The sequence below is a fragment of the Mustela lutreola genome, chromosome 8 (assembly GCF_030435805.1).
Source record: "Mustela lutreola isolate mMusLut2 chromosome 8, mMusLut2.pri, whole genome shotgun sequence".
NCBI lineage: Eukaryota > Metazoa > Chordata > Mammalia > Carnivora > Mustelidae > Mustela > Mustela lutreola.
In genome coordinates this window covers 1462331-1488728 of record NC_081297.1, presented here as the reverse complement: position 1 = coordinate 1488728, position 26398 = coordinate 1462331, and the positions used below count along the sequence as shown (strand labels likewise).

General features: G+C 49.6%; 1 protein-coding gene across 9 annotated transcripts in view; it reads right to left on the bottom strand.

Annotated features, from left to right (window-relative positions):
• Nucleotides 1-26398, bottom strand: part of ZMYND11 (zinc finger MYND-type containing 11) — a 108772-nt gene that overhangs the window by 7853 nt on the left and 74521 nt on the right. For 6 of the 9 annotated variants that reach the window (XM_059183664.1, XM_059183665.1, XM_059183663.1 and 3 more), the window contains 7 exons: nucleotides 25331-25492; nucleotides 13439-13516; nucleotides 10785-10877; nucleotides 8408-8495; nucleotides 7834-7889; nucleotides 3602-3679; nucleotides 2653-2771 (listed from right to left, as the gene is read on the bottom strand). In XM_059183664.1, the coding sequence (XP_059039647.1) occupies nucleotides 2653-2771; nucleotides 3602-3679; nucleotides 7834-7889; nucleotides 8408-8495; nucleotides 10785-10877; nucleotides 13439-13516; nucleotides 25331-25492 (674 nt within the window). The remainder of the gene's footprint in view (nucleotides 1-2652; nucleotides 2772-3601; nucleotides 3680-7833; nucleotides 7890-8407; nucleotides 8496-10784; nucleotides 10878-13438; nucleotides 13517-25330; nucleotides 25493-26398) is intronic. The other 3 variants (XM_059183666.1, XM_059183669.1, XM_059183670.1) reach the window with 3 other exon arrangements.

The following is a 26398-nucleotide window of genomic DNA, read 5'->3' as shown; positions in this document are numbered from 1 at the left end:
ATTGTCAACTTCAGTCACATCTGTTTATCCCTTGGACATAATCAGATGGATTCACATCTGCTCTTAACACCAGACGTAACTGCCTCCGTGCGGTTCACACGGGCATTCCTGTTCTCTCGGAAACCCTCCGCGACTGGGCTCCGCTACTGAAGAGGACCGTGGGTTATGCGACGCTACAAAAAACGCCCTGCGACGTACGGTGAGTCTAACACAAGAGAACCTGAGTTGGTGGGATCTGCGCATCTGTCGATCCTCAACGCTCTGAACATACTCACTCCCCGACGGCTCTGTGGTCTGTTGACAAATGAGCTCGAAATCACGTGCTTCTCCTGCCCGTGACTCCCCGCAGGCTCCTGGCACCCGCAGTGGAGAGGCAGCCCTGCTGGCGTACCCAGACCTGGCCCGCCCCTTCTCCCTGGGGAAGGCCCCTGCAGATCCCGGAAGCAGCACGCTCCCACGGAGCCTTCCCTCCCGGAGGAAGACCTCTGCATGTGTAAACACGCTGCTTCACGAGAACTGGTGATCAGTACCGCATCAGGTCATTTTTTGATAAGTCGAGTATTCTAATAAGATACAGTGTCACTTTTAAGATACGTCCTCATCATTTAAGGATGGTTTTGGGCACCCCGTAAGCAGAAAAGGAATAGGGTTCCGGATCTCCTGTGAGGCCGTGGGTCTTCAAGGGCTGAGCCGTGGGTGGACACGTAGCCCACAGAGTATGTTGTCAGAGTGGCTGTTCTCAGCCAAGGGTCTGGGTGAGTCAGAAGTTAGACATGAATTTCTGACCGTGGAGGGGGGTTGGCAACCCAGCGTCACTCTTGTTTGACGGCTAACTGTATTTTCCACAATAAAGTCCTCGGAGCCCCATCTGTCCAAAATCGTTTCGATTAAATCTTCCAGGAAATAACAAATTCAGGAGGAAAAGTCTGGCAATGTAATGTTACGCTGTGATTCCCTCTTCAGAACGCAAACAGATTAGCTCACATATTCTTTTAAAATATGATCTGCATAATATACCAGATGACAGAAAAATACCACTCATGGTTGAAGATTGCATAAGGCTATCTGACCGTGGATGAAAGACTGTAAAAGACACACTAACCAGTTCGAACATTTTACCAAACACCCAAACTCTCGGTTTTACTACGTTAACAGTACCTGACGTCACCCGGATTCCCACAGTAGCGCAGACCTTTAGGACATCCGTGCTGCGCACGACCCACTAAGCACTGACCCTTCTGAGGCGTGTCTTACTGCAGCCCGCGCCGCGGGTGACCAGACTACGGGTCCGCGCTGGCGGCCAGCAGCTGAGCCGGACACTCTCCTCCCTGTCCCTGCTCGCGTGCGCTGCGGCCGCCTGTTCTGGCGGCAGACGGGACATGCCGGGGGGGCGGAGGCCAGAGAACAATGAAACCAGCACAGCTCACACTCCCCTCTGCATTACTTGGTCTCCTGCCCCGAGTGACTGTGAAGTGTGCGTCCGTCTGTGAAGGGGCAGACTACGCTTTTGGAAATTCACTGCAGGTTTCTTGCCACGAAACTTTCTTTTTTTGGCTTGTTTGTTTCTTTTTAATTTTTTAAATTCCAGTAAAAATTCCTGCCACTGAACCTCTATTTAAATGAAAACGACGGAGAGGAACGCTGTCCCTTGCTGTGTGGCTTCTCACAGTGGTGACAATGGCGCAAACCCCACGGGTCAGGCCCACAGACGGCCCTGCAGGCTCGCAAAGGCCTTCAGACCATGTCACGGACGTGGCACCTTCCCTGCGGCTGCGGCTGAGAACCTGGTCCGTGTCCAGTCAGCCCCGCTACCGACAGCATCACTCAGAACGACGCTTCTGTCCTCGATAAATGTTTAGGTCTTAACGTCCCCGTGAAGGAAGCAGCTATGATTTCATAGGGAAGTTCTCAGTCTTTGTATGAAATAACGTACAAAACCAAGTTTACAGTAACAAAACCAGTTCTCACTTGGGGACACACGTGTTCTCGCGTGACACAATGCCAGCACTTAGGCTTTGGTGTACGTGTCTCCTTCGCAACAGAAGCCTGAAAGTCTAGGTTGGAAACAAGGTCTGGGAGTGACACGTGTGTAATTCGAACACAGCGTCCTGGACCACAGCGTCCACACGGCCCCCAGCTCCCTAGTCACCAACTTCTGTGTGTGGCTCTGAACGGAGCCCGGGGAAGGTGACGGACACCATGTCCTGCCCTCCCAAACCCCTGCCTCACCCTGCCCCCCCCCGTGTCAGGCACAAACCGCGACCATTTCACTTCACAAGCCCAAAAGAAACCAAGACCAAAAAACCCCCAAACAAACCCAGACGGTAAAAACGACAAAGCCATTAGTGATTTCCTGTTCTGGGTAGCAGGTTTCCTGGTTTTATTAACTTTTTCCCCCTGTACTTACGTACCCTATTGAATTTTCAAGAAAAAAGGAAAGACAATTACCCAAAATAAATCAATGCTTAACAAAAGGAAAAAATGGATAACAAAGGGAAAAAAAAGAAAAAAAAAAGTGATGTGTGATTTGTTTCAGAGTAAGTTCAGAGTAAGTTCTGCCTGCTTTTGACAGAGGGGCCCTCCCAACACCACGGCCCACCTGGTGGGCACCCGGAGTTACCGGGCAGTCAGTGACGGACGGGCCATGCTCACCGTTGGTGATGGTGACCGAAGAAGCGGACGTCCACCTGGTTGTCCTCTTTCTGCAGGACTTTGGCCGGCCAGAACCCAAAGCCTTTCATCTTGGCCCAAACGAGTTCATGGTTAGGTATCTGGAAATAAAATGTTTTACTGCATCACGTTACTTTTAAAGTATTAAATAGAAGCACAGCACTAATTGTGAACAATCTAGTGAGTACAGTCCATTGTCTTGAAAATGGTTTAACTCCTAAAAACATATAAGTTTTTCTCAGATTGGTTCTGCCTTCAAGAAAAATACCAAAAAATTGCAACCTGCATAAAGCAGCGATACGGAGACTCCGCTCTCCGGACAGACAGGCGTCAGCATGCAGGAGCTCGGCGGTCCCCGCGGCCAGCCGAGGCATGTGCGCAACGCGGCAAATGCCCTGTCCTCACCACCGGGAGCGGCGCCCCAACACCTGGACCCGGTCATGACGGGGACTGGCAGGCCCGGTGCAGGCTCACCGGCTCAGAGCGACGCCCACGGGCCTGGGAGGCACAGTGAGGTCAGGAAGCAGCTGCAGGCACCCAGGGCCTGGGTGCTGCCCCTCCAGTCCCGGAGAGAGAGACCCTTCCTGAAATCACGTCACCCCAGGGCACAGCATACAGCCACAAACACACACAAAACCTTATACTTCTTGTGAAAGACTGAGGGGAAAGGCAGAAATTCACTCTGTGATAAATATTAAGGGACCCAGAGTTCGTTCTTAAGTTCCTCATTTTAAAGTCCGAGATGGATAATGATGCCAAGTTGTTAACCCTCTGTTTCAGGTTTCATAATCATCAAAACCATATATACTATATACAAAGAAAAATATCTAGGAAGGACTGTAATCCTTGAGCAAACTGGAAATAACTTCCTTAGAATAATACCTCACATACTTAAGAGGTACAAAACAGAAAATCACAAAATCTCACATACACAAGGATAGCAGAACCAATTGTCAGGACGAGCATTTGACAGATAGAAGCAGTTCTTGCAAAGCTGCAGTTCGTCCAGCTAGAAAAGAAAAGCAACGATTTTAGCCCACATAAACCATGAACATCCAACCCTGTAAAACGTCCATGTACATTAACATTCTCTTACATGCATCGTCAGGCTTGAAGATTCTTTCTAAGTTTAACCATTTCACTTTCCAGTAAACAATGGGAGAGCAGCCCGTTGCGCGTGCACACCAGCTGCGCGTCTGCTCGCGGCTCTCAGCCCGGGCCCCGCGGCCGGCCCCCTTCTGTCCCCAGGACCAGCAACAGCAGCGCGTGCGCCGCCTCGTTCCTCACGCTCTGCATCCGCCCCTGTGGCCTTCCTAACACTCTTCCACGACTTGTAAAGACATGTTTTGTCTGTTTCTTTTTTGAGTTTTTCTTCAGAGAACAGCCCCATGAGCAGAAAGCAGTACCTCGGCCGCCACTTTATCCCTAAAATACTGCACAGCATAGAGCAGACACTCAATAAATATTTGCTAAATAAGAGAAAAAAAAAGGCCAAACTTGAAATCAAGAAAAAAGAGTTTTTATATAGATAAAGACAATTCTGCAAGATTTAGTATGGTTTTCACATGTGTGTATCAAACCAAAAGGACATTCCCTAATATACATTTCATTTATTGACTGAATAAACTGTGTGCAACAGTTCACTGTATAAACTCTGTTGTTGGGTTTTTTGCCTGTGACATCTATCTCGGAGCTCCAACGTGTATCGTTCATTCAAAGAGGCAACATTTCTGCACAGTGAAGGAAACAGTCAACAAAACGAAAAGGCAACCTAATGAATGGGAGAAGATATCTGCAAATGATATATCCAATAAAGGGTTAAATCCAAAATACGTAAAAAACTACCACACCTAAAAACCAAAAAAAAAAAAAAAACCCCAAAAAAAATCAATTAAAAATGAAGAGGAAGTAAACAGACATTTTTCCAAAGATGACACACGGCCAACAGACATGTGAGGAGACGCAATGTCACTGGTCATCGGGGAAATCAAATCAGAACTCCACTGAGCTGTCGCTCACACCTGTCTGAGGTGCGAACCAACAACCAAGGAACAGGACGCAGACAAAGGGGAACCTCGGGCACCGCTGGTGGGAGCAGGCTGGGCGGCCACTGTGGAGAACAGTACAGACGATCCTTAAAAAGTTAAAAACAGAGCTGCCTTGTGACCCAGGAGTCCTGCTACCGGGTGTCTGTCAAGGAAGCCAACCACTAAGCCGCAGGGACACGTGTTCCCCGAGATCACTGCGGCGTCATCTATAACAGTCGCGACACAGAGGCCGCCCGGGTGTCCGCGGACGGACGACTAGACGGACGGGGGGCGGGGCCTATCCTTCTCAAACTATTCTACACAACAGAACATGAGCGAAAACTCCCAAACTTACTCCATGAGACCCTGATACGAAAACCAGATAGAGTCCACTGAAAAAGAGAATTATAGGCCAATATCACTAATGAACACAGACGCGTTAATTCTTAATAAAAACAAATCAAATCCAACAGTACATTAATCACTCAACACAATCAAATGGGATTAATTCCTGGCTTCAAGCATGGTTCAATATTCACAAATCAATCAGCATGATTTACCACATTAATAAAAGAAAGGATAAAAACCACACGATCATTTCCGTAGATGCAGACAAAGCGCAACATCCAATCATGATAAAACCCCCCAGTAAAGTAGGTACCGAGGGAAAATACCTCCATATATAATAAAGGCCGTCTACAAACAACCCACAGCATCCTCAATGGGGAAGAGGTGAGAGCCTTTCCTGTATGGGCAGCCACACAAGAAGGACGTCTGCTCTCACCACTGTTATCTGTGACAGCACTGCAAGTCCTGGCCTCAGCAGTCAGACAACAGAGAGAACGAAAGGTCGTCCAGGGGCGCCTGAGTGACTCAGTCAGTTAAGTGTCTGCCTTCGGCTCAGGTCATGATCCCAGGGTCCTGGGATCAAGCCCCCATCAGGCTCTCTCTTTCTCCACCCCACCTCCACTCTCTCACGGTCTCTGTCTCTCTCATAATTAAATCTTAAGGAAGGACGGAATGAAGGTCATCCAGGTCGGCAAGGAAGAAGTCAAAACCTCCATTATTTTCAGATAACGGCCCACACCTTAAACTGGAAAGATTCCACCAAAAAACTGTTAGAACTGATAAATTCAGTCAAGTCACAGGTTACAAAATCCATGTATAGAAATCTGTTGTTTATCTATACACCAATAATGAAGCAGCACAAAGAGAAATTAAAGAATCAATCCCATTCAATACTGCACCAAAACCAGGTAAGATACTGGGAAGAAAGAAGCCTGACCAAACGGGAGAAAGACGTGCACACTCTGCAAACTGTGAAACGCTGATGAGAGAAACTGAAGAGGACATGAAGAAATGGAAAGGTGTTCCATGTTCATGGACTGAAAGAAGAGATGTTGTGAAAATGTCTGTAAGACCTAAAGCCGTCTGCACGTTGAATGTAACCCCTACCAAAATACCAATAGCATTTTTCTCAGAGCTAGAACAAACGATCCTAAAATTTGTACGGAATCACCCAAGACCTCAAATAGGCAAAGCAATCTTGAAAAAGAAAATAAAGCTGGAAGCATCACAATTCCGGACTTCCCGCTGAATTACAAAGCTGCGGTCATAAAGACAGGATGGTTCTGGCACAGACATGAGCACGGATGGACCCGAACAGAAGACCCAGAAATCCACCCGTGACTATACGGCCAATTTATCTGTGACAAAGGAAGAAGGAATATGCAGTAGAGAGTGAGTTTCCTCAGCAAATGGTGTGGGGAACCTTGGACAGCCACATGCAGAAGAATGACACCGGCCATGTTCTTACACCACGCACGGAAATAAACTCAAGATGAGGATCAAAGACCTAAATGTGAAAGAGGAATCCACCAAAATCCTAGAGGAGAACACAGGCAGCAACCTCTGCTGGGACCTCAGCCGCAGCAACTTCTTGCTACACAGGTCTCCAAAGGCAAGAGAAACAAAAGCATAAAAATGAAGTACTGGGACTTTACCAAGATAAAAAGCTTCTGCACAACAAAGGAAAACATTTGACAAAACCAAAAGACAACTGACAGAATGGGAGAAGATATTTGAAAATGTCTTATCAGATAAAGGGTTGGTAACCAAAATCTATAAAGAACTTCTTGGACTCAACACCCAAAAGAAATAATGTAGTCAAGAAAGCAGGGCAGAAGACATGAACAGACACTTCTCCACAGAAGACACACAATGGCCAACAGACACATGAAGAAATGCTCCACATCACTCAGCATCAGGGGAACACGAGTCGAGGCCACAGGGAGACGCCACCCGCACTCCTGCGTATCTACCCCAACGACACAGACGCAGCGGAAAGAAGGGGCACCCAGTGTCGCAGCAGCAACGGCCACCGGCGCCAAAGCTGTGGAAGGAGCCGAGATGCTCCCCAAGAGACGGACGGACAGAGAAGACGTGGTCTGCACACATGCGGAGTGTAAGCCGCCCTATAAAGAATGAAATCTTGTCCGTTGCAAGGACATGAATGGAGCCAGAGACCGTAATACTGATTTAAGTGAGTCAGAGAAAGACAAATACCGTTTAGTTTCACTTATCTGTGGAATCTGAAAATCCAAACAACAAAAATAAAAGGAACTCATCAACTCAGAGAACAAACTGGTGGTTCCCGCGGGCGAAGGGGACGCGGAGGGGGTGAAGGGGACTGTCTGTCATGACGTCAGCCCGTCTCAGCGATGGGGGACACAGTCGGCCCCAGGGTGCCGATGCCGTGTGGCGCGAGGGACTCCCCCGTCCAGAGGCGCGGCGAGGGACACGTGGACTCGGGACCCTGGCGCTCACCCGACACTGGCGACGACTGTACTTCGGTGTAAAACTGAAAGCGAGGCGAACATCTACTGAGTGTCTGCCCAGTGCCCCGTGCCTGCCTGCCTGCGGGAGCCGACGCCCTGAGAGCAGCTCCAGAAGACGGAGCCTTTCTCTGTACAAGTTACTCGACAGCTCGACGGAACCCCAGGTTTCCTAGACAAATTCTCCTCTCCGTTTGCATTACTTTCCACATACATCAAACATGGAAATAAAATGATTTCACGGAAATGGCTGGTTGGCGGCGTGCGAGCCAGGACCTCCACAGGAGAGGGGGGGGCGGTACCTCGTGGCAGGTGTCCTTGTACAGCATCCGGGCTATGTCGGCCTGCTCGCTGTCTGCTGTAATGAAAGGCAGAGATGATCTATTACCAGTCATCTAGAGACACAAGACGGTCCAAAGTCATACATTTACAGCTTCTTTCAGTGATCAAAGTGGCCACGTACGATTTTAAACAAAAATGTCTGTTTTAAATAAAGTTCAGGCACAAAAACCACACTTTCTGTGCAGCTTTCCTGCTTCAACAGAGTACTGAAGCTCTAAGTTCAAAGCAGCCTGTTTCTCTCCTTCGGAACGACAGGACATTAATCAATCAAAGTGCTGATCAAAAGTCCCTCAACTAAGCTTGCTTCTGAAACAGTAAGGAGTGCGGTTTTCATCATTTAGTGAGCTGGAGCTTTTGGGCACTTTGATAAGCCAGAACCACATTCCGAAATATTTTTGAGTTGAAACCCTGACATTACTACTTAGAAATCACTGAAGTATTGATGTTCTGAATCGCATTTGATCGAAGGCATCTCCTGACCCAGAATGTGAACGGTACGGGGGAAACATGCACAGAGAAGAGAAACCATTCAACCTCCGTAGAAGATCACGGTGTTGTGCAGAAGCAGCTGCGCGTCCGCCTTGAACTCTTCGTAGCTTCGGTACTTCCCCTCGTTCACCTTCTGCAGAGGGCGACAGGGTCTCGTGTTATACACATGGGGTCAGAGCACGGGTGCACGGCGCCAACTTTCCAGGACGACGCTACAACCACTCCCATGTCCCACAGCATGGAAGGGACACGTGTGGGCACCCGGACAAGCCGGCCTGCAGCCGGGATCGTGGGGTCCGGTGGCCACCCACCCCGCTCAGCGGCCAGCTGGGCTCTGCCCGACGCGCGTGCCCCTCATTCTGCAGGACGGAGACCCGCCGTGACAAAGGAGAGCCCTGGCCAGGGGGCTGGCGAGACCTGAACAACACAGCCACCGTCTGTACAACATACGTGCACAAAGACTGAAAAAAGACAACCACCACCAGCCTCTGTGATGCTTTATGTCACAGAGAAGAAGATACATTTATAATTCTGAAGCGGGACCAGGAACCCAATTACAAGTAACTTTAAAATCAAGTCCTAGGTGTTCCTCTGTGCAGCAAGGCAATGCAAGGGTCTCTACTGTATTAGATGCCACATCTAAAGGGCTTCCATCGCAGGGCTTTCTGTTGCTTTGCCTTTAGCTGCCAGAGAAAAGGATTATGGAAGGAATTCGAGGATTTTTTACAGGGGAGGCAAAGTTTTTGGAAGAAAGGTATAGCAAAGTTATTTAGAGGTAGCAGGGAGGGCTTTTCTTATCTTGGTGCTACTTTTAGGAAATCAGCTTGAAAGTAATGTAGAATACAAAGGCCTCCAGAGTAGCTAAGATCCGGCCGTTCTGTTGAAATCCCCGGAGACCCACTGCGGTTGTCCGTCCTTCGAGAAGGCTTGCAGGAGCCCCTGTGCTGGAGGTGCTGCTGCGCCCACCACCAACAGGTCACAGGGCGGATTCACAAGTACCAGCATCGGAGCCCCCGTCTGAGTGTCTGACTGCCCTGGGCTCCAGGCGCCCACGCAGTGGTGTGGTCTACAGCTTCCAGGGGGCTGATACATACCCAGCATTCTCAAAGCCACTCCGGGATGTCTGATGTTGGCCCCATCGTGGCACCGACTTTGGTCTGAACCGTAAGCTACAGAAGACATACAATCTTGTCTTCCTCTTTCTCTTCCCTACAGAGCTGTCCACTCCTGGGCCGCACCTGCGCCCCTCACAGCGCCGTCTGCTGCACCCCCAGCTTGCCTGCTCTACCATTAGACAGGATCCAACTAGGCAGAGCGTGGAAGGTGCCCTCAGGGAGAGGAGGAAGCGGAGCCAGGGTGGGGCTGTGCAGGGGGAGGAAGGGCAGCTGGAGCCTTCATTGTCCTCAGGGACGTTAGGGTTTAGGAAAGGAGGCTTTGCTTGAGGACATGGAACCTGGGGGCAGGAGATGAGGTGAGAACTCCCTGCTTTGTTCCAGGCTCTCCTTGCCACTCTCTCATCTACCCTTCTACTGAACTCCTGCACCTTCAGTCCCTCCCAGCGGCCACGGGGACTGAGAAACTTGTGGAATGACTCCAGAGGATTCCTGCGGTCCCCTATGAGCTATTACGGCAACACAAAGTCTTACATTCAAAGTGACATGCCAAGTACAGAACGAGCGCTTCAGCAATCCTAACTGGAAACATGTTACAATGTTCTGGATTTTACTGCAACTTTTAATCACACATTAACAAAGCCATCAAAAAACCTTGGCCAGAAGAGGTAAAATTAAGCACTCTTAAGAATAGTCAAGGTTTAGGGCTCCTGGGTGGCTCAGTCATTGGACATCTGCCTCCAGCTCGGGTCGTGATTCCAGGGTCCTGGGCCTGGGCCCCACGTCGGGCTCCCTGCTCAGCCGGGAGCTGCTTCCCCCTCTCCCACTCCCCCTGCTTGTGTTCCCTCCCTCGCTCTGTCTCTGTCAAATAAATAAATAAAATCTTTAAAACAAAGCAAAACAAAACAGAACAGGAGAGCTAAGTTTTCTGATTATCATCTCCTTGTTGCTCAGGTTCAGTCTGCAGCTTCCCAGGACTCGGGTCCCACCGTTCCCTTGAGAGAGACGCCCGCGCGGCACGGCTCAAGTGAGCAAAGCCTACCAGACGGGGACCCCGAATCGGAGCATCACCTGAGCCGACCCCCGCGGCTGCTCTGACTGAGCCTCCGGGAGCTATGGTGGCTTCCCACCGGGCCTCCCACCGAGAACGCTGGGTCCGTGCGCAGAGCAGCGCGGGGCCCTTTATGCTTAGGAGGCGGGTGGGCGGGCAGCCCTCCGGGAGGAAGGCAGCGGAATCCGGTGCGGCTGGGAGCTGCGGAGTCACCCGGGAGCTCTGGGGGCATGGGCAGCGGGACCGAGGGCGGCTTTACCTCCTGTATGGTGGGGACGTCCACCGCCGAGTGCACCAGCCTCCGGTACATCGGGTGCTTGTTGTCCTTGCCTTTCTTGTTGAGGTCTATGGCCTGAAAGGTCAGCAGATGCAGGTCTCAAACACAGCCCGAGAGACAAGTGAGACGATTCTAAACGACAGAATTTACCAGAAAAACGTACGTGTACTCTATCATTTCAGGCGACATTTTTAGGGTTTTGATAGAACAATTATTTGGAAAATTCCACTTCATTTTAGATGTATCCATTAAATGTTCATTTTGATAAATGTATTAAAATCGTAAAAATATTAATGTTTCTACAACAAAGGAGATAGGAATATATAACAGGGAAAGACCATCTCTTCCATAAAGCGTGCTGTGAAAATTGGGCACTTTTTTTTTTTTTAAAGATTTTATTTATCTATTTGACAGGGAGAGAGAGTGCACAATCAGGGGGAGAGGCAGAGGGGAAGCAGGCTTCACAACGCAGCCCCTGGGATCATGACCCGAGCCGGAGGCAGACACTTAATGACTGAGCCACCTAGGAGCCCTGAAATTGGACACTTTCTTACACCATATATAAACAGTAACTCAAAATGGAGTAGAGACCCAAATGTGAGACCTGAAACTACATAAATCCCGGAAGAAAACACAGGCAGTAAACTTTGCACATCAACCTGGCAGTATTCTTCAGAGACAGCCCCTGAGGCAAGGGAAACAAAAGCCAAGGGCGCCTGGCTGGCTCCGTGGGTTAAAGCCTCTGCCTTCGGCTCAGGTCATGATCTCAGGGTCCTGGGATCGAGCCCCGCATCGGGCTCTCTGCTCAGCGGGGAGCCTGCTTCCCCCTCTCTGCGTGTCTCTCTGCCCACTTGTGATCTCTGTCTGTCAAATAAATAAATAAAATCTTTAAAAAACAAAAAACAAACAAACAAACAAAACCCAAAAAGCCAAAATGAACTACTGGGACTTCATCAAGATAAAAAGCTTCTGCACAGCACAGGAAACAGTCAACAAAACTAAAGGCAACGGACAGAATGTAACAAGGTATTTGCAAACGGCCTATAGATAGTCAGTACCCAAATTCCATCAAGAACTTGTCAAATTCAACACCCACAGAACAAATAATCCAATCAAGAAATGGGCAGAAGACCACATCACTCAGCATCAGGGAAATACATATCAAAACCACAATGAAGGGGCGCCTGGGTGGCTCAGTGGGTTAAGCTGCTGCCTTCTGCTCAGGTCATGATCTCAGGGTCCTGGGATCGAGCCCCCCATCGGGCTCTCTGCTCGGCGGGGAGCCTGCTTCCCCCTCTCTCTCTGCCTGTCTCTCCGCCTACTTGTGATCTCTGTCTGTCAAATAAATAAATAAAAATCTTAAACAAAACAAAACAAAGCAAAAAAACCACAATGAGATATCACCTCACACCAGTCAGAATGGCTAAAATCAACAAGTCAGGAAACAACAGATGCTGGCGAGGATGCGGAGAAAGGGGAACCCTCCTACACTGTTGGTGGGAATGCAAGCTGGTGCAGCCACTCTGGAAAACAGCATGGAGGTGCCTCATGGTGTAAACAATAAAGCTACCCTACAACTCTACAACTACGCTCCTCGGTATTTACCCCAAAGATACAGATGCAGTGAAAAGAAGGGCCTTCTGTACCCCAATGTGCACAGCAGCAATGGCCACGACAGCTAACCTGCAGAAAGAGCCCAGACGTCCTTCACCCGAAGGACAGATAAAGAAGAAGAGGTTTATGTACACAAAGGAATGCCACTCAGCCAACAGGAAGAACGGAATCTTTCTGTTTGCAATGACATGGACAGGAGTACAGGGTGTTACGCTACGTGAATGAGGGTGTCAGAGAAAGACACACCACATGATTTCACTTGTACGCGGGATCTAAAATCCAACCAACCAACCAGACTCTTAACTACAGAGAACAAAGTGGTGGTTCGCAGACAGGGGGAGCGTCGGGGATTGACAGGAATAGGTGCAAATTTCCACTTATAAAATATGTAAGTCATGGGGCACCTGGGGGGGACTCAGTAGTTAAGCATCTGCCTTCAGCTCAGGTCATGATCCCAGGGTCCTGGGATCGAGCCCCGTGTCGGGTTCCCTGCTGGGTAGGAAGCCTGCTTCTCCCTCTCCCTCCGCCTCTGCTTGTGTTCCCTCTCTGTGTCGATTAAATAAATTAAATAAATAAATAAAACCTTAAATAAATAAATCAGCAGGGATGAACTTAAGTAAATAAATCACGAGGACGAACAGCAACACAGGGAACACAGTGCGCAGTGCCGCCCTCGCGTTGTGCGCCTGCTCTTACTGGTGAGCACGGAGTCGTGCATACAAAGGTCGAATCACGGTGTTGTGCACCTGCCAATAATATGATATTGCGCGCCAACTACACTTCAACTAAAGATTTTGAGAAATAAAAGATGGAACAGAAATGGATCAGCGAGGACTAAGAGTGTCGGACGCCCCCACTTCCGCTCCAGAGCCGCCTGACGAAGCAGAACAGCCGTTACCGACAAAGGACCTTGGGCCGCAGCGTTCTGCACCCGATGCCGCCGTAAAGGCCCTGGGGCGCTCTCCGGTCGGGAAGGGTCAGGACACGAGCTCTGGGAGGTCCCGACCGCCGAGCGGGCTTACCCGTTCCTTCATGCGGGAGACAATGAACCGCAAGTACGTGCTCATCTCCTGTTTGTTTGTGTTTTTCTTCTTGATGCTCTGTTAAAAACAGAAAAGGCCAGACACAAAATGTGATTATTGACAGGTCTGGTTCATGTAAAAGACTTTATATATAAAAGATACAGTATGCAAAGATTGTATTCAAACCTGCACTATTTCCAATGCGTTTGACACAAAGAAATCCTAAACGTGCATAGCATTTAATGTGACAGTAAAACGGAAACAGGTTGTATTTGACGTAAGACCTCACAGAATTACACATTTTTTCTTGATATTTAGAACTTCAACCATTTTCAGATACAACGAATGATGATGTAATAATGACATGATGTAGAATCACTTATTTTATCAAAAAAAAAAAAAAAAAAAAAAGAGAGAGAGAGAGAAAGAGAAGAAAAGTTGGCCAAAACCCTTTCGGGAACATTTTAAATTAGTAATATTAAAGGGTGAATTTCAACATACACGATTCCTCTAAAGTCCATGTCACCTGTGAATTCTGTACAGCACAGCTGCACACCTGCTTATCTGTTTTCAAGGGTTACGGGGTCTGTTCAGTAGTAACCCCAATTTCTATCAGCCTGACCTGAAGAGCTAATTAGGTTCTTCAATTTATGTCTCAGAAAATCTAAATTCATGCAAAGAGAAAAAGACGGGCCTCTCCCTTTCGTGTTATTTCTAGACGGCGCGCAAAGATGAACGTCCCACTTGCTCCGTCGAGGCTGAGGGCTCCCGGCAGCCCCCGCTCTACGGAGGCCGTTCCGCGCGGCTGACTCGGTGCGGACAGCACATCCCAGCTGCCATCACCCGTGGGCCCCCAGAGGATGGGTCCCTGCCCACTGGAGCCACCGCTCCCAAAGGGCTGTCCGTGCCGGACGTCGCCCCAACACAGTGGCGGACTGGAGGCAGGAGCCAGCATTCCCCAGGTAACTGAGTCTTCGCTGGGGCGTGTGAACCGGTCACCCACACACAACACTAAACCACCTGAACGGAAAATGGTCAACTGCTTTCCTTCCTGGACGTGTGGCTTCCTGCACTTCCCGTTCTATGTGGTGCCTTCCCAGGGCGCCGGGCTGGCTCGGTCGGAAGAACACACAACACATGATCTTGGGGTCCTGCATTCGCGCCCCACGATGCATGCAGAAATGACAAATAAAATTCATAAAAACCATAAACAATAACCCTGACCCCTTCTTTCCACTTCTCATGTGGACTCTGGTACAATTACTGCTTCTGCTGTGCGGGGCTGCCGTGTGACCCATGCACACGGCGTCTAACCGATGCCTGGCACAGAGCAGTTGTGCAAGTCTGTCCACACCCAGAGACACTGGTGAACTTCCGGGAAACACGGCTGGGCTTCCAGCCCAGCAAGCACAGCCCAGAGACCAGTGAGCCCACATGGTCACACCGGGGTCAGCATCCCTGAGGGATGGTCCCTGCGTGCTCTGCTCGATCCTCAGGTGGCTGGGACACGTGACCGAACCGGAGCACCCAGTCAGGTCTGGAGCTGACCACACTTCCTGGACTCCGGGTTTAGAGTCGCGGGGGCAGGGGCAGCTCTGTGGTACCTTGTGGATTCTCATTTTTCACACGACCCCCAGCAACACGTGGGAACCACCAGCGGCTGCCCCCAAAGCCAGCACCCCAGAGAAAGCCATCGGTGTGCAGCTGTGCGCACCCAGGGGCGTGTGCGGGGCTCTCTGGGCAGGGGAAACACAGTCAGCTATTCCTGATGCTGGACAAACGTTCTTGCAACATGGACTTTCTCCCCCACGCTGCTCTCTCCAGAAACGAGCACCTGATGGACCGTCAGAACCGGAGAAGAGAAGGGGTAATGGGCCAAGACGCCCGCTGCTCTGCTCACCTGTGGGAAACCCACACTCTCTCACCACGGAGGAGAACGAAAACGAAGCTTCCAGCTACGTGCTCTGTCATGTTAACTCCCCAATATTTTGGATGTGCTACTACAACTGCTGACCGTAGGTATCCGTCTGATCATTCAATCATGAATCTGCGTAGATGCAAATAAAACACCAACCTGTTAACAGGTCAGGCATCCTGCAATTCCACCTGTCGGGTTAAGGGTGTTTCAACAGGTGACGTACAATTTACGGAAGTTCACAAGCAACACGTCACGTAGTGAAGCGTGATTTCTAGGCCCCACACATACTGTTCCCAACCTTCCCTCGAGGAAGCAGAGCAGGAAGACTCTCCTCTCTCGAGTACCTCCAGCCCAACCCGGGGAGCCCTTGAGAGAGCAGTGGAGAGACGTGGGCAAGAGCTGCCCTCACCCAGTGACTGGGGATCCCACATCTGTGCAGGAAGGTGGTTTTCTCTCTGTGCTCAACGTCAGCCCACGCAGTACTTCACTCTTCATGTGAATCTAACTCCTCTTCTTTATTCGTTTAGAGACGGAGAAAATAAATTAATTCAAACACCTCTGTCAGGGGCACTGGGGGGCTCCATCGGTGAAGTGTCTGCCTTTGCCTCAGGTCATGATCTTGGGGGCCTGGGATCGAGCCCCGCATTGGGCTCTGCTCAGTGGGGGGCCTGCTTCCCTCCCTCTGCTCCCCTGCACTGCTTGTGTTGTCTCCAATATGCAAAATCTTAAGGAAAAAAAAAAAAAAAGCCCAACACCCCCCCCAATCTTGTGAGGACAGACAAGGGTTCTCCTGCAGATGTCCAGTCGACGGGCTTCTGTGCCTGGACCTCGGCTCCCTGGGCACTCAGGGGGTGGCAAGTGCATGCTTCCTGGACCGGCTTCCAGCCGTGGGCCTCGATGCAGGAACTCACGCCTACGAGAGACCCTGCATGCACGCGGCCTCTCCCCCCGTTTCTGAAGACCAAGCGTTCGCCGCAAGATGCCTGCACACTTGCTAAGCTGATGGGCTTGTGCTGCGGCCCCTCCCTGTTGTCACTCAGAGCTTTACGGTTTCACCGAAGAAAGGAAGGATGCGCTGCAGCCTCCGTCAGGGCGTGAGATCTCTTAGCGACAGTCACAGCGTTTCAACTGTGTCAGTTCAGCCAAACCAAGACACTGAAGGTGGCTTGAAAAAGCCACTTGAACAGAAATTAAAGGAGCAGCTTCTCAGGGAAATGCTACTCTGTCTGTAACAGAACTAAGCAGATTGCTCTTTAAAACAAGGTCAGAAAAATAAAACTAAAGCTTTTAGACATCTGCAGGCTATTCCAGACCCAATTCTTCCTCAGGCTTTGCAGACCTGTACGCATTCTCTCCTTGCAGGCTGCAGGCGCCCTCAGGAAAGGCCTCTCCATAGCCCATGAGTTCCAGTAACTTCACATCGGCACAGAGGGTTAACTCGGGTCAGTGTCTACAAATAATCGGGAAAGCCTTGGCATCACGTGGCCAAAGTTGCTGTAACCGTTCTCAGAGGACAATGATCACGTGCCTGCAGGTGTGTTACGAATGTGAGACTCAAGCGAGAAGCTCTCAAACACACGACAGTTGACCGAGAGGCTGCTTTCCTCATGGGGAAAATAATGGACAATCTTAAACATCTTCTTGAGTCAGGGACTCGTCTCCATCACCAGAAGGGCCGGTCGGAGCAAACTGGAAGAGGCTGGGTACGTGCCACAGAGAAAACACGAGTCCGGCAATTCAGCCACACTCAGGACCTTATGATGGTTTTAGCTCAAAGAAGGGATGAGTAACCCTTGATCCCCAGGTCATTACTGACGAGACACCACGCTCCATGACAAGAATGAGCACTCATGACTGAATGGTCTGGAATTTTTAATGCTCTTTAGAGACCCAGATTTTCAGCTGCAGAAGCGTATCTTAGCAAAAAACGAACTTGTGGAAAGAGTATCTCAGCACAGCTAGTTCCCAAATGAAACCAGTGTGCGATCAGAGGTCCCTGGACCCCAGATCTGGGCTGCTAGAGTTGAGCAAATCCAAGTCCCCCAGCCTGCGATGACACAAGACAAGGACGTCACACTCTCCCGGGGGTCCCCAATATCCAGACTATTTTTCCTGCCATAGGGTCAGATGAGCAGTTGACAAACCTCTGTGGAGGGCCAGGCGGTCTATAGCTCAGGCTCAGACAAACGGTAGGAGTCTGTCCGCACCATTCAACTCTGCTACGCACTGAAAAAGCAGTAAGGCTCTGGGATACTGAAGTCTGAATTTCTTAGGATTTTCACACGTCACAAAATACTTCCCCCTCTTTGATTTTTCTTTGACCATTAAAAAATGTAAAACCCATTCTAACCTCATGAACAGGACACAAGCTGGCGGTGTTCTGCCAACCCCTGGACAGACTGTGTTCTGCGGAAACAGGGTTCCCAAGGGTCCAGCTCAGCGGGTGTCTGCCAAGGCCTCGTATAGTATGTGCACACAGTAAGCGCTCAATGAATACTAACCGAGGAACCGCTGCTAGTCGTACGACTGTCGCCTGCGGGACACAGCATCCCACACGGCTGAGCTCAAGCACAGGAAATCCCTCCCTGCGAGACGCGTGACTCAGTGCTGGTTGTTGCGCGGCGGCCGCTCCAAGCCTCCGTGTTCAGTGCGGGTGTCCCGTCGCTTCGCCGCCCTCCAACAACTGAACACCGCCTCGCCCTCCGACCGCAGAGGCCCCCATCGGCGTCCGTGAGCTCACTGGGCCCCACGGCTGTGCGCCCCACAGCACCCCGGCCGCTGTGGCGCCAGGGGTCCCACGTGTCCCTGCGGGAGGAACACATCCGCGCCGGTCACCGCAGCACGGGCGGAACCGGCGGCCTCAACGAGTCCCTGCGGCCAGAGGGTCCCGGGGCATGTTCTCTGCACCGACACTGCCGCGGTCGCCCCGCGGGGCCCCGCGTCTACGACACCCTCCGCAGCACCGAGGCACGACGCGGTCTCGTAAGTCCCTACTCAGAGGAAGCGCCCAGCTGAGGGCCGCACAGCAGAGCTGGCTTGGGGCGAGGAGCGAGGGGCCCAGAGCCGGCCGCCGCGTCCGTCCGGCCCGCCCCGCCCCGGGAGCCCCTGACCGACAGTCACCTTCTAGGACAGTTTTCTGAAAATGCACCTGCGTTCCCGCTTTGTCACCCCACCCACGCTGACGTCACCTCTCGGCCCTCGGGACGGGGTGGGGTGGACGGGGCGGGGCGTGTGGATGGCAGCACGCACGCGCAGCTCACCCCCGGCCCCCAGGACAGCGCAGCGCGGGTCCCCAGCTCCGTCCTAAACCCCAGCGCCCCGTGCGCCTGACTTCCTGCAACCGTCCTGCCGTCCTCGCCGTCGGGACTTGCAGGGGCTTCAAGTTTAAAAACCTCCGTCACGCTGTCCTGGCTCTGCCGTCCCGGTCACCGGGGGACACCGGGGTCCGGAGGGTGACTGCTGCGGCCCCAGGCAGCGCGCTGGCCAACCCGACTGTGTGTGCGCGCCTCTGGAGCAGGGAGGTGGCCCAGGGGTCCCCACCGCGGTGCCCACGCATACGGCGGCCCCGAGTGCTACCCCCGCCGCGTCCGCGCGCACGTTCCGGGGGGCGCTTGCTTCCCTGTCCGGGTCACCGAGTCCTGCCCACCGAGTCCGGCCGTGGCGCGGGTGACCAGGGCGGCCCCGCACCGCAGAGAAGTGGGTCCCCCTCGCCCCCCACGTGCCCACAAGGACGGGGCCACTCAGTCGGCGAGCATCTGCCTTCGGCTCAGGTCGCGGTCGCGGGGTCCCGGGTTCCAGCCCCGCGGGTCGAGCCTGCCGCCCCCGCCCGCTCAGGCTGGTCCTCTCCCCGCGCGTCCAACAGACAAACAAGGTAGGGAAGGACTCCAGCCGGGGAGCGGGGCGCGCGCCCACCCGGAGGTCCGCCGCCGGCAGCGCACGCCTGGGCGGGCACCCGGGCACTGGGGGTGCCCTGGGGGACAGGCGGGAAGGACACACTCAGGGCCGTGTCTCGGAATAGCGGCCCTCCCTCCTACAGCCCGAACAGACCTCAGAGAGGCGGCGGCCTCCCGGCGGACGGGCCTCCCGGCGGACCGGCCTCCCCGCTCTCTTCTGAAAGGACAGCAGCGTCTGTGCTTCCGCTCGGGGACAAGCATCTCTCTCGGCTTCCCGGGCCTGTCACAGGGGTGCCGCCTGCCCCTCCCCCAGTCGCGCGGGGCCCGCAGCGGGAACCGTGCCCTCTGCAGCGCTGTGTCCGCCCTGGTCACCCCAGCCGAGCGCGGCGGGGTCCGCACTAAGGGGTCTTATCCTGCTGAGGAAACCAGACCGACCCTCATCTCCTGATCCCTCAGGACAAAAGGAAAAGCGCCGATTCAATTCAAGTGACCTTATTCACAAAAGATGCGTCAGTTAGAACGGATATTTCACCACCCAAAACTCTTCACACCCATATGCAAGCTTTCTGGCCTTACTGTTAAATTCATCATGAGAAGATCATGTAGAAAATGCGTGGTTCTCTTTCTTGTTTGGGTCCAGGTCAGAGGCTACACCCGACTGTAAGACCCTCTGGCTTTAGTAATGCTCCCATCACCTGTTCCTGGAGTCAAGCCTCCTAAAAGATTGGTTCAGACAAAAATTACTTTTTAAAAATAATTTTTTTTTTGTTGATATAAAAATGGTATGATCCAGCTTTAAAAGCTGTAAAATATATTTGGCTCATGTTCACTTTCTCTTTTTGTTGTTTTATTTACAGAGAGAGAGACAGAAGAGCAGAAACACAGCGGGGCAGTGGGAGGTGGAAACAGGCTTCCGGAGGAGGAGGGAGCCGAGGCAGGCTCCATCCCAGGACCCTGGGATCATGACCTGAGCCGAAGGCAGACACTTAATGACTGAGCCACCCAGGGGCCCCTCATTTTTTAATAGTACTATGTCTGTCTACCATATAGCAAATAAAGACAAAAAGCTTCTACTTCTATTTAAAAATCAAATCTCCATTCCAGATTTGTTAATCTGGCTGAAAACTTGACTTAACTACATTCAGGGTGAAAATATTCACAACTTTCTCACATGAACAGAGAAACAGACCAGAAAGCAAAGGTGTCAGTCTCATGGTCAACACGCCGCAGGGAGTACATGTTTTCAAAGTAGTTTCTTATTTTTTTCTTTTTTGAAGATTTTATGTATTTATTTGACAGAGAGAAAAAGATCACAAGTAGGCAAAGAAGCAGGCAGAGAGAGAGGGGGAAGCAGGCTCCCCACTGAGTAGAGAACCCGATGGGGGGCTCGATCCCAGGACCCAGAGATCATGACCTGAACCGAAGGCAGAGGCTTAACCTATTGAGCCACCCAGGCGCCCTAGAAGTATTTTCATTTAGCATTTTGTTTTACTTCATTCTGAACATTAAATGAGTGACCTCCCTACTTTGGGAATTAAAAAAAAAAAATTTGTACTGCCCGCACAGCAGAAAGAATGAAAAGTGGACTCAGAAGTCCGTCTCCATCTCCAGTTCCAGGAACTAGCTTTCATCAGGACTGTGGCTTCAGCCCCTCAGCGAGCACACGTCACACTGACACCCCCAGAGCTCAGCGCCGTCCACAAGCTGGGACCGACCCGTCGGACTCCAGGTGGCCCCTCATGGCAATGGAGTCCTGAGTTAGTTTTAGTTAAAGTCGTGAGATGCTTTCATTTTCATTATCTGCCAGACAGAAATCCGGGTCGTGGGCCCCCTAAGGCCTGTGCAAGTGCCCAGTGCCTCCACGGGGCAGTGGGGAGAGAGCTCTGCATGCCCCCCAGAGAGGTCTGTACCCCCTCCAGAGACCTCTGCCCCTAGAGAGAGGACTTCACCCACCCACCCCCCGCCCGGGAGATCTCCCCTCCGGCTTGGAGAGGTCTGTCCCGCCCCCCACCTGAGCTCTGCCAGGCAGCAGGCAGCGACCTCAGCAGCGGCCCCGGGGACAGACAGCGTGTTACTCTGCTCACACGCTACAGAACATTCAAGAAGTTACCAAACATTATCCTGCTGTTCCCAGCAGGAGCACAGCCAGAGAGCATGGAGCGCACACACACGGGCAAGTATACACGGCACACAGACAGGCATGCGTGTGCACATGTACACACGTGTGCACACACCAGACACATGCACAAAGAAACCCCTGGTCCCACATTCACGTGCACACGCAATACACCACACGGAGACACCCACGCAAGGACACAAACGCACAGGGGCACGCAGACTTGTGCACACGCACAGGCCCCCCTTCCGTGACCAGCGTGTCAAAGGATAAGCTGACATTGTGATCTGGCAACTCTATAAAAATGAAGCCCTACTGAAAGGAGACATCCGTGTGTATCCTATCACCCTGGTGACAGAACACTGGAAAACACTTTCATGTTGGTATAAGCAGGTATAATCCTCCGAAGGGCAATTTGGTGATTTTTATCATGAATTAAAATGTGCTTATCCTTTAACTTTATGAATTCCACTTTAATAAATTTATCCTGTGAAGGTGATTAAACAGAATTACATAAATACTTGTTATTTTTAAGTGTCTCTGTTTTCAAAAAACACGACTGACTATATTGTGTTTTAAAGATATATCTTTTAGGCAAATAAAATCTTAAAAGCTACTTTCACTTAAAAGTTATGATCTTCTCATTTTTGTCATGAAAAATTCATGGCTATTTGGGGAATATAAAATTCAAATACGCTTGACTACAACAAAATACAAACTTCATTTGCGTACAGAAATAAATTAAAGCGAGAAGACCGCTCGCAAGAGTGGGTGTGTGAGCGCGGGCCAGGGCTCGGCAGCACATGGCCCGACACCGCTGGTCAGACAGGACGGTGCGGCTGATGGTAATGTGCACCAGGAGGGCATAAACTATGGCTCAGGGACAGTACTGGATACACACCGGTGACGGGAAGTCATGTGTGAAGCACAGACACGGGACAAACGGGCACATGCACACACGCTTGTGCTCAAGCACATGGAGAGGGGTCTGTGAGGACATCCGCCTGCTGTGTCCTAGTACTTCTGGAAATGTCATTTTTTCTTTATCCTTCTCTAAATTACTTGGATTTTTACAGGTAAATATAAGAGAAATAATTTTAAATCCTCCTTTTTTTCTAATGAATGATAGTTCCCTGTAAAGTGTAGAACAGTACATTACTAGAATTTTTTTCAAAGCAAAATGCTAACGTGACATTCAGAGGCTACTTTTTACAAGAATAATCTACCCTGTCTGTACATTTAAATGATTAGAAAGTCAGACATTCAAAAGAAATATCCTCAAGATCGTAAAATTCCTGAGATTTATTATGAATGTTAATAGAGTTATTTTAAATACAGAAAACTTTCTATCATTGCCTTCTTAAAATATCTGGAAATGGTCAGATACATGCGTTAAATCATGAATAGTTCACCACTGGCTGAAACCAATTCTTAGTGGCACTTTCAATACTGTCAGGGACAGATTACATAGAAATAAAAATCTCCTGGTCACTCTAAGATACCAGAAATATTCAAGTTTAGGTAGTAATGGATGGCTGCCACTACTGCTCCAACCTGCACTGAAATTTGGCTCTGGGCATCTGCCCTTCAAAATTCCTCGTGAGTGTGTCTAGTTAATCTGTGCTCTTTCTAAACACTAATGGAGAAGGACACTGGGCAGTGATGTTCTCATCTGCAACCATGTTCTTTGTCCCAGTCTCGACCCTCTCCATTCCTTAAGAGCAAGAACATTTAAATCTGCTCGGTTGCTTTCATATTAGATCACAAAAATGGTTTTATTTGAAGTTTCGACACTGTTTAAAAAAACAAGTCAACCACAAGTCTTCCCTTAAAGATACTTAAAATCCCCTTAAAATTTCAAGGTTATTATGATTCCTTCTCCCATGAAAGAACTGCTAATACATATCTTTTTCTTGAATGTAACAAAACAACAGAATAGATCCTACACAGAAATAACTATTTCTTAAGGCATTTTAAAGCTCAAAATAAAACTCACCATCCCCAACCCAAACACAGGTGTTTTGAGCCTCCCCAGAGCAGCTCCCAGCCTAAGAAACAAGTGTGGGGTCACGAGTGTTTACGGACTCAGCATCCCTGCCTCAAGTTCAAGCCTCTCACAATGTGGGCAAGTACAGATGGACAAAGACGAAAGGAAAACCAAAGGACAGAAAGAAAGACAGATGGGGTACACTGAGCTCCACTGTGGCTACCATGTTTGGCCCAGTTACTGTGGCCCAGTAACTCTCTGAAATGTTAAAAAAAAACATCTGGCCTACAAAGTAGAGCAAACACACGTGGAAGAGGGGACCTGACAACTTGACCGTGAAATCCTATGAAAGTAGCCTTAGACATTTTCTTCAAAGGTATAACTGTTCAATTTCCACTCAGGAATATAAAATATCCACAACAAAGTTTAATGCGTCTTCAAAAACCCCAGTGTTTTTGCTCAGTCTGTACTATGAAAGCTGTGGCCATGAGGACACCTGGACATCAGGAATTGCACTTTGGGAAGGTCAGAGCCCCTCCCATCCGATCAGCAACCACCTCTTTGTATTTTTACTACCTTAATGCTCTTGTTCTTAAGGTTTCATTAATACCTTACTTCAAGTGTTAACTGTTACCAGAAAACAAATATTTGCTTTTTAAATGCACAATCCAAATCCATAAAAATAAAGTACGGATATTTATGCAGTTCCCCCACCCCTATGGACACATCATTGATTCTTGTAGACCTCAAAGAGGAGGTCTGCAGCTTGAGGCTTGATACTAATACATGCAGACTGAGGGGTTCATCAGTGACCGAGCATTTCGGCATCTGATTATGAATCATCATTACACACCCTGTTGATAACGCCACCCTCATGGTCGCCGGTATGTCTACTGAGCGTGTACAGGGGTGCTGGTGAGCTGAAGCACACTGAGGTAACACTGAGTACATACAGCGGATGGTGAGATAAAATATACCGAGGTAAGACACTGAGCGTGTACAGAGGTGCTGGTGAGGTGAAGCACACTAAGAAAATACAAAGTTACTAACACAATATTAGAAGCTCATTATGCTGGCAGCAAAGTTAGGACCAACACTGAAGAAGGGAAAAATTATTAAGATACAACTTTTTTACATTATAAACGAATATTTAACTCAAGTAATACAAAGTATATTCAGAAACTGAGCCCACGAGTAATCTGGGCGACTTGCATGGTTCCAAATATGGATCATAGCAATTATAGATACAAAAACAACAGAGGGTGCAATAAAATAACCTTGTACTAATCACCATCAACGCCATATGCGACGTACTACGCAGGCGTCACACACCACTTGTACGCACACACACACGTTTTACAACCAACAAGCACAGCCAGGTATACTTTTCACTAGGGAAGTAACAGGAATGAGAATAATTGTGGCAAGTCCCTATTTCTCCTACCCGACTATTTCACTCCGCTCTAAGTGATGAGAGTGCTTACATACAGCCGCCCCGTCCCCCCCACCACAATAAAACACAAGCAAAAAATAAACTAACCCGTGATAGGACAAAAAATAAAGGCGACATTACATGGATATCAAATGGGAAGTAGATACAAAACGCTTCCAACAATGTGCCTTCTGCTGGCTGTGGTTCCTGAGCGGAGAGGACAGACTGAACCCAACCCGGCGAGGGCGGCTACTCCTGGACTTCCAAAGGCTAGCCATGGCGGGAGTCACGCAATCCAGAGGCAAGTGTAACATTAGGGAAGAAAGTGTACTTTTACGTGACTGGAATGTTCTACGGTCCATACCGTGAGAATGTCAGGTGTAGCACTGACCAGTGCTGTGTCCATTGACCATTGTTTCGGCAGATGACCCCCACCCCCCAGTCCGTCATCCATTCACCTGGCGTGCCCACCTGGGGGGTCTTGCACAGCTATTACCAGTGAATTCCAACCCTCTGACCAGCACATGAAAGCTCATAGGTACTCACCCTGCATACTGGGCACTGCCAGTGACTACTGCTGTCTCTAAGCCTGTACTCATCAGACAAACACTTGGAATGATACACACGAAAACACAGGTCACATATCAACACCTCTCCAGGCAAATGGCATTCAAAACAATACCAGTCATGATTTTCTGTTTCCCAGTCCTACAAAAAATACAAAATAATTTCGTATGACATTTTGTCAATATCTGCAATGACTAAGAACAAAATTGAAACTAAAGTCCATCAGAAGTTAGGCATTAAAAACAATTTTAGACATTTACTGTGTTAAAACAAGAGGGAAAAAATACCTAGAAATTTGCTTCTTTAAATTTAAAAATTCTTTCCTAAACAGTATTAATATTCAGAATATTTTAAGGTGATCTGATAGTGAAACCAGCCCAAATGAAGTAAGTCCAGAGCCAATCCCAGTTCTAACATTAGCTTTCATTTTTTTATATCATCTATGGAATAATTTCTTCAATAAACTGAAGACCCCAAACCAGCACCTACAGCTTAGTATTTCAAATAAACCAACCTCTGTTTTGTTCTGCATTTTAAACAAAATACAGTAAGTTCTTAGCACACTGTGAGAACAGACAGAATCGCAGTAAACGGGGATGCTCACTGGTCTGAACTTCCCATCCATGGTTTGGACGCTTTACTGAAAATAACATTAACCAGAATGTCCGTGCTCTGACAGCTGTCAAATTTTCAGGGTCTGTTAAATTTGGAAAAATAAATTGAAAATGTGAAACTAAAGGTTTAATCACATTCTCAAAAGGACGTTACCATAAAGAAACAAAAAAAGCAGCAGGCTTCCTTCCTCAGCGGGGCTGTCCCCGTAAGGGAACAAGCATGAAGGGCAGGTGCTCTCGTATATTTTCTGTTACACTTTGTGTGTGAACAGCCAATGCCACTAAACGAGGAACAGAAAGATATCACAGTTGTCTTAGCTTAGCACTGATTCATTCATTAATTCCTCATAAATATCACTCTTAGCTTTTACCAAATACCTGTGTTAAGAGTGAGGGATTGACTCGACCTTCCTCCGTCGATGTGGTTAATAAA